This window comes from Sturnira hondurensis, unplaced genomic scaffold (genome assembly GCF_014824575.4).
Source record: "Sturnira hondurensis isolate 20B ecotype Veracruz unplaced genomic scaffold, ASM1482457v3 Scaffold0016284, whole genome shotgun sequence".
Taxonomy (NCBI): domain Eukaryota; kingdom Metazoa; phylum Chordata; class Mammalia; order Chiroptera; family Phyllostomidae; genus Sturnira; species Sturnira hondurensis.
The window spans coordinates 146,391-154,305 of NW_028088915.1; the positions used below are offsets into that span (position 1 = coordinate 146,391).

General features: G+C 50.8%; 1 protein-coding gene across 1 annotated transcript; it reads right to left on the bottom strand.

Moving 5' to 3' along the window:
- Nucleotides 1-3,727: 3,727 nt before the first annotated feature.
- Nucleotides 3,728-4,561, bottom strand: LOC119000796 (calmodulin-A-like). The gene has a single exon (XM_037065896.1). It carries the CDS (start codon nucleotides 4,335-4,337, stop codon nucleotides 3,888-3,890), a length of 450 nt encoding a protein of 149 aa, XP_036921791.1. The 5' UTR covers nucleotides 4,338-4,561; the 3' UTR covers nucleotides 3,728-3,887.
- Nucleotides 4,562-7,915: the final 3,354 nt, after the last annotated feature.

A 7,915-nucleotide genomic window follows, 5' to 3' on the forward strand; every position in this document is an offset into this window, starting at 1 on the left:
TAGAAGGGGGATCTTCATCTTGACCTTTACCTGATTTCTTATAAACTGGCCCAAATGATCTTATAGCTAAGTTTTTGTCTGTCCGACAGGTTACACGCCATAGAATCTCTGTATTTCTAGATCAAGAGGGAATGGACTTGTGAAGGTTAATTTTATGTCAACCGGACTGGGCTAAGGATGCCCAGGTAGCTGGTGAACATTATTTATAGGGTGTCTATGCAGGTATTTCTGGATAAAATTAGCATTTGAACTGGTGAACCATGCAAAGCACATCGCACCTTCCCTCAATATGGTGGGCATCACCAATCCACTGAGTGCCCAAACAGAATGAAGAGGCGGAGGAAGGAAGGATTCGCTCTCTGCGGGAGCTGGGACATCCATCTTCCCCTGCACCGGACATTGGAACTCCTGGGTCTCAGTCCTTCTGACTCAGATCAGGACCCACACCATCGGCCCCCAGTTCTCAGGCCTCGCTCGGGACTTGAACTGAGCCATACCACTGGCTCTCCTGAGTTTAATATTTAAAATATTAAACTGGACAGCGAAAACTTCACAGAAATCTTTAATAACTGTTCAAATCTCGGTAATTCTATAAGGCATTTGTAAAGATAATTTGGGGGAAAATGGCAGCAAATGGACCACGTACAGAACTAGTCTAGGCAAACTGATTTTCAGAGAAGTGGCTTTCAGAGAGTCGAGTTTCCCCCAAGTGCTCTAAAGCCATGTTGGCTCCTCAGAGGCTTCTTGCACACTTCCTAGCCCTTCTCAGTGTTCTAGACTGGGACGGGGAGGCTGTGGGGGCTCCATGTGAGGGAGTGGGGCCCGCTCAACCCTCAGAGGTCTTCAGGGAGGTTTGGAGCCAGCACAAAAACCTGTTCTGTGCATCTCCTGCAGAGTCAGCATGACAAGAGTCACTAAAACTCAGGATTTCCAAAAGATGTTCTGCCCTATGGGTCCCCGCCAACCCCCTCCACCCAACCCCCTGCCCCAGGGCCAGTTCCTTCTGGGGAGGAGCCACAGGTGATGTGTGAGGCTCACTGGAGGCTGTGGCTCTCAGACCCCTCAAGTATGTTCCAGGTTCTTGTCTCACTGAGGACCTCCTGTTCCAAGTGACCAAGGCCACTGAGGACCTCCTATTCCTCCTGTTCCATCACTTCCTCTCCCAAACCCAGATTCTCTTTCTGTTCTCCTTGGGCAATAGATCAAGAGAAGTTTGTGCTGCTTTCTTCTTGCCTGGAGGCCCCATCAAGCCCTTTTCAGGAACAGCTCATCAGTGAGAAGCCTCAAACATCCAGTCTCTAACATCAGCCAAATATTCTCAGCCCCTGGGCTGCTGGCTTCATTTCCCTCCATCCTCTGTAAGTTCTCATCTCCCAAGTTGTGCATGCATTATCTTTAATATAACATATTTTAGACATGCAACAATATGGAGAAAACAAAGCTGGCTTCCATGGAGCTGTCGGCAAGCTTAAGGAAGAAAAAATGAAGGCATCCATTGAGGGCCTCTGCACCTCACTCTCTGAGGAAACATCAGCCCTGAACTTGGAGTTCACTGTTCTCATGTGTGAGCTACATATTTTTTCAAAGTCAACCCCCCCCCGACATTCTTTTAAAGAAAAGAAAATCTATTTTACACTCCACAGACATGGACAGTTACTTGTTCTCAGACATTTGGGCCTGGTGGGCCACTAAAATGTCTGAATTAATTTGGGGCATGTGTAGGACTCTCAGAATAAGAACATGAAATAACAAAAACCCACAAAGCTATCATCTGCTATTATTAAGTGGCTTTATGAAAGAAAGAACTTTTAACATGAAAAATATAGAGAGAGCATATTCTCAGAATTTAAAAAACTGAATCCATTTAGGTTAGTCAAAAAGTCTTTGTTTTTCTGATTTTCACACAGCTTGGGAAACTTCATCTTAGACCTCTTTGGCATTTAGGAATCGCTAATTCAGAAACTCAGACTGCTGTGACCTATGTCCCTCAGAGGATGGGGACTTTCTGGAGGGAACTACCCTCATCTTGTACGCAGGAGCACTTTCGCCACCCTCCCTGCCCCCTCATATTATCCCACCAGGTCTGTACCTACCTCTGCCCACATTTCCTTATCTCTAAGCCTTAGTTTCCAAGTCTTTATCTCCAGATGTGGGCAGGGCACCTGCCTCCCCAGCCTATCCCCCCCCTTCCTCAGGGCCCTTAGGGTCCTCAGAATCCCTCCCCTTCTCCTTCATAGTTCCCCCAGCCCACTGGCCACCGCCCAGCCGCCAAGCCCAGGACCTTCCCTTGTGTGCCCAACCACAGGCCAAGCTCTGGAAGGGATGTGGCCAAATTCTGAGGGAAGAGTTTGAACCCCTGGGATGAACCAGGCAGCAGTGTGTATGGGTCACAGGAGACTGGAGTGACCTGCTGGAAATGTCAAATGGAGGAGAATAAAAGAAAAAGGTCATTGAGGCAGCAGCCCTATCTCGCTGACCTGGCCCCTCTCCCACCCCCTCCACGGGAGCTCAAACGAGGGGGCAGGTGGTGCAGGGCCTGACCCAGAGTTTTGCAATAACCCCCAGGGAAAGCTGGTTCCGCCTCTCCCCACCCTGAGCTGAGAACCACTGATGAGACACAAACCAGGATAAGATAAAGCCAGTCATCACTGACAGTTCGGGCTCAAATTTCATTCAGTCAAACAGGAACAAAAGGAAAACTCATTTCACAAACGGGGAAGCAGAAGCCCATCATTAAATGGCACCCAGGGTCACAGAGCTGGCTGCAGACAATGCTGTCTGGTCCCTTAACCCCACTGGGCCTCAGTTTCCTCATGTGCAAGATGAGCTCAGACTAAATTGTCTCTGAGAACCAGGACGAGGGAGCCTGTGAAAAGCAGCCTCAAACAGGTCTAGTTTTTAAGGAGCACATGGCAATATCATAAATCCAGGTTCAAATGGCAGCTCTCCTGACATCAGGCTGGGCTGGGCGGCTGCCAGCAGAGCCTCATCGTCCATCTCCGTCTCTCTGACTCTCCTCAGCCCTTCTGTGGAACACGCCCACCGCCTCGGAGCAACTGCAGAGCCCCCAACTCACAGAGGGGCCATTGAGGGGCAACAGCAAGGGGCTAGCTCTTGGGGTGGGAGCAGAAGAGGAAGGAAACTTCTCACAGACCACTGGGTCTCTGCTTAGAAACACTCCAGATCCCCCTAGGATCTGACTGGCCAGCAGCCGCAGTGCAAGTGCCATCGTCCCTTTGCCCTCACAGCACCTCTGTCTCTTCTGTTTCCTGACTGTCCCACTTTCATTCCAGTGAGGCCACCTCCACCTTCATGGTTTATAAATCTACACAATCCTGCATCTCAAACACAGGACACACACACACACACACACACGCACACACACACATTTTAAAAAATACAGTTGGCTGTATTCAAAGGATGGTAAACTTTATTGTTTGTGCTGTAGGCAGTGTCCCAGCTCTGGGGTCCATACTCTGTCCTGATCCAGAAGCTCAGGCAAAGAACCATGTCTCTTCTACCCCTGACCACCCCAGACCACAGCCGCACCCCTTCTTCTCTAGGAACCAGTGAAAAGGGTAGAAACTCAAAAGAATCTCACATGCCATCTTTGGGGACACTTCAAACATTCAAGCACCAGTGTACCACCCTCAGAGTTCACATTCCTTTTATTTGGGCCACCACCTGGCTTTGGGGTTTTTCACAACAGCCCTGTGAGGTAAGGGGCAGCCCCAGCTCCCCCAGGCACAGAGGGGGTCCCAACAGCCCATAACCCAGGCCAAGAGAGGCCAGGGGCCCCACCACCCAGACTTCCCATTTACATCCCAGTGCACAAGCAGGAACCCCAGAACCAGAGTCAGGCAGAGGAGGCGGGCCAGACCAGGGCCTCACTTCTGGCTGAGGATGCGCGAGAACTCTTCATAGTTCACCTGTCCATCCTTGTCCAGGTCTGCCTCCTGGATCATGGCCTCCAGATCTTCCTGGGTGAGCTTCTGCCCCAACCGGACCATGGCCTGTTTGAGCTCATCAATGGTGATATGGCCGTCCCCGTCCAGGTCGAAGGCTTGGAACACCTCCTTCATGTCCTGCTCACCACCCCAGGACTTCATCCTCTTAGCCATCGCTGCCAGGAACTCCGGGAAGCTGATGGCGCCATCACCATCCGTGTCTACGTGGGCAATGATATTCTTCAGCTCGTCCTCTGATGGGTTCTGGCCCAGGGTCTTCAGGACATCTCCCAGCTCCTGCACGTTGATGGTGCCATCCCCGTTCTTGTCAAACCTGGTGAAGGCCGCCTTGAACTCAGCCACCTGCTCTTTAGACAGATCCTCTGCCATGTCGCTTGCTGCCAACCAGCTCAAAGGGCTCCCGTCAGAGCTGGGGACGAGGCTGTGTCTGTGTGAGGGCAGAGCTCGGATGGCAGCCTTGCCATGGGGTGGGAACCCCTCCTTTTCTGCAATCGGTGCGAGGGAGGAGGCAGGCTCCCCACCCACCCCATGTCCTCGGGCAAAATCCTCCTTGCGGGAGGGACCGACCAGCCGCAGACCAGAAATGCAGGAACTGGAGTGGTAGGGCCCGCCCGGGAGAGGCTGGAGTATACTCCCTGGGGCCATGGCGCCTGCCAGCCTCTCCTGGCCCAGAAGGTATTTTTCTGGCAATTCTCACAGAGACCCCGGCCACATTGAGGGAACCAGATGGCTTCTGCCATTTGTAGAGGCTGAGGCCAGGAAGGGGAAGGGAGCCTCCTCAGTGGACACAGCCGCCCTGGAGGAGTGAGATCTCTGTGTCCGGTGTTCCTGTTTCCCTCTCTGGAGGCTGCTGTCCTGCTCTTGTCCCACAGGCCAGGACTGGCGGGGGTCAGGTGGAGCTAGAAGTGAGTGGAATTTCACCAGGGCAGAGCCGTGGCTGTCATCAAATGTCCAATCCAGGGCTTTCAACAAATCTATAGATGGAGGAAGTGGCCAGCTGCTGGTGGCTTCGAGAAATCGAGGACCTGGGTGGTGTTTAGGACCTGGCACATGGGTGGTGGTGAGATGTTTATTAAATGATGTTCCAAGGGTGGCTTAAGAGGTGAGGAAGTGGCTTCCTGTCCCGCAGAATTCTTCTCTAGCTTGATTCCATTCTACCATGAAGTCCAAGGTTCTCTGTGCAGACACAGGGAAGGATTACCTGTTGGTGTATGTTCTCAGGGTAGTCTTGCCTGAGAGCCGTGGGGAGAATGGAGAGCATTGTGTGGCCGGAGCAGGCCAGCCCCTCAAGATGCTCAGGGGTGGAAGGACATACAAGGGGGGGGCTGGAAACTGCAAATGTGGCCAAGCTTGCAAGTTTACTTAGAGTCAGCCCTAAGCACAGAAACTCAGTCTGGGAATCTCCCCAGCCCACTGTCTTGTCTGTTCTTTGGAAGGAAATCCCACTGCTCTAAGTGGCAGAGTTTAGATCAAGAGCTTGGTCCTTGGGTGTTGTCTTCTGGTACTTACTTAGTGAGACCCAAGACTGTGAAGGAACGTTGCCTTGGAGTCCCCACAGTGATTTTCTCAAGAAAAACTCCTCTTGATCCCCATCAATTCCCAGGAGCCCCCTTCACCACCGCCTGTATGTAAGGAATAAATTCTGTCACTCTCCAACTGAGAAATGTGATCAACTCTGTCTCTCCCTGGCTCAGCCCTCAGACAGACTGAGGATCCTGTCCTTCCCTGAAGGGCAGCCAGGCAATCACCTCCCACCCTTGGCTCTGCACACCCACCCCCAGCCCAAACCAAGTCCAGGGGACCTAGATAGAAAGAGACACAAAGGGAAATGTTCCAGTTATGTAGCTCCTTTTATAAAGACATCGAGCAGAATTGCTATTTCATCTTTGTGCTGAAATAGTACGGAGACCTCAATACCTATTGAGCAACTAATTTCTCAATGAAACTGACAACCAGTATCGGTTGGAACGTGTGGGTCCACCTAAGGGACCAGCGCAGGGAAGCTCCGGCTTCGTAGGCGAGAGAGGAAGGGTGGAGTTCCTAATAACTGGAGCAGCACAACTCCTTTATTTATTTTTAAAGAACATTTGAAGATATAAATCTATATTTTAAATTTCCTTTTCTTTCATCTTATTAACAGCACTTGTGATTAAAAACCCAAGATGCTTATTATTTTCTTGTCTTCCCTTGGTATTAAATAATACATGGCAAGCAAGGGAGAGCTTTTGTGACACTATCAGACTTGGTTCTTGGTTCAACCTCTGATTTGTGTCTCCATTATCTTCATCTATAATGTAGGATAATATGTCCACCATATCTGATCAGGACACTTAGGATCAAAGGTCAAAGTACTTTGATCAGCAGAAGGTGTTATTGTTCTGTGACAAGTTTGATGTAAACCAACACTCACTCCAGAAAATAGCCACTTGAAGGGGAGCCTTGCTCTCATTTTTTTTGTGTGTGTGTGCCTTTCTTGATTGCACTGATATAATAAACTTTTCTGCCTGGAGGTTTGAGTGACATCAAACAGTCCACACTCTGAATACTAGTTGGCTTTTGAAAGTCAGCCCTAACAGATGCAGCGGCCTCTATTCAAAGAGAGTATCTCGCTAAGAGTCACCACAAGACAGGACAATGACCATTATTCATGTGACACTTGTTCTCTCCATGTAGAGATCGGGACTTCAGGAGGTAAAGTCCTCTGCCCAAGGCCACCCAGAATCTGGGGGGAGACCCAGGTTTCTGCCTGAGTGTGTCTTCTTCCTCAGCCCATCATTTGGGTCCTGCTGCCTCTCGAACACAGTGCCTTGTCTTTTCAGAGCAGGCATCAGCACTGAAATTGTTTCTTCACACCTTCCCACCCACCCAGGTTTCTGCCCAAGCAGGCAAGTTGTTGGCTGCCCTAGGCCAGCATCAGGGATAACTGTCTCGAGTGATGAACACCACCGGGTATCTGACAGCTGAACTTGGAGCTGGGAAAAGGGCAATTATTGCCATCTCTGATTAAGCTTGATAGAGCCCTTTTCTTCTGCTGCTGATTTACTTCACGTCAGCCTGGATGCAGAGCCCAGCTCTTTGGAGGGAGTGAGAGAGAACTAGAAATGCCTCATATTCATGGTATTTCACAGTCAAAGTGCCTCCGCAGGCCTGCAAGGCTCCCTGTGTGTGATGGGAGTGAGGCTGTGCCCAGGCCAAGGACCCCAGAGCTGGAGAGACTGTCACTTGCTTGGCACCCCACAGCTGAGCCCCCTGGGGCCACATGAGAAGGTTGAACAGGTGCTGAGGAGCACAGAATAGCAGCACCTGATACGAGTCAGTTTTGCTAAAGGAGTACCTGGAACCAATGAGGATGTGGTTTGGCAAAGAGGGGAGAAGTGAGCAGGTTTGCTAGAGAAAGCTTTGAGTCTTTTCACTGTCCTCTGTTGGAGGTCAACTTTCAAGCCCAGGACTCACTCCCTCACCTGCCCCCTCTTAGTGTACCACACTGACACTGTTGCCGGGGAAACTTCAAGTATTCCTGGTGAGAACAGCCATGGTTCTGGAGGAGAAGAGGGGCCCCTTTATTGAGGAGAGAGATGAGACCTCTGCAGATGTTACAGGAAGAAGAAAACCTCTGCAAGGTAGCTGGGTGAGCACCCCCGGGGGTTCATACAGCCTCAAGGAAAGGGTGTTGTCACTGTCAGACTGCCTGGTGCAGTGGCCCTGTGTGTGTATGTGTGTGTGTGTGTGCGTGTGTTGGGAGGGGTGTAGGAGCTGAGTTGCCTTCTGCTCAGATGTTTGGGAGCAGTGCTGAAGCCCGCCCCAGCTTTCACAGGAGCCTGACCACAGGAGCAAAACACACTCCAGTGCTCCCATTACTGTTTGGCTTTGTGGGTGAAATACTTGTGAGAAACTGGTAAGACAGGTCTTGGAGACTCCTCTGGCTCCCCTGGCTAGCTAGAACATGC

Coding starts and splice junctions, on each gene's coding strand:
- LOC119000796 (XM_037065896.1), bottom strand. CDS start 4,337: ATGGCAGAGGATCTGTCTAAAGAGCAGGTGGCTGAGTTCAAGGCGGCC.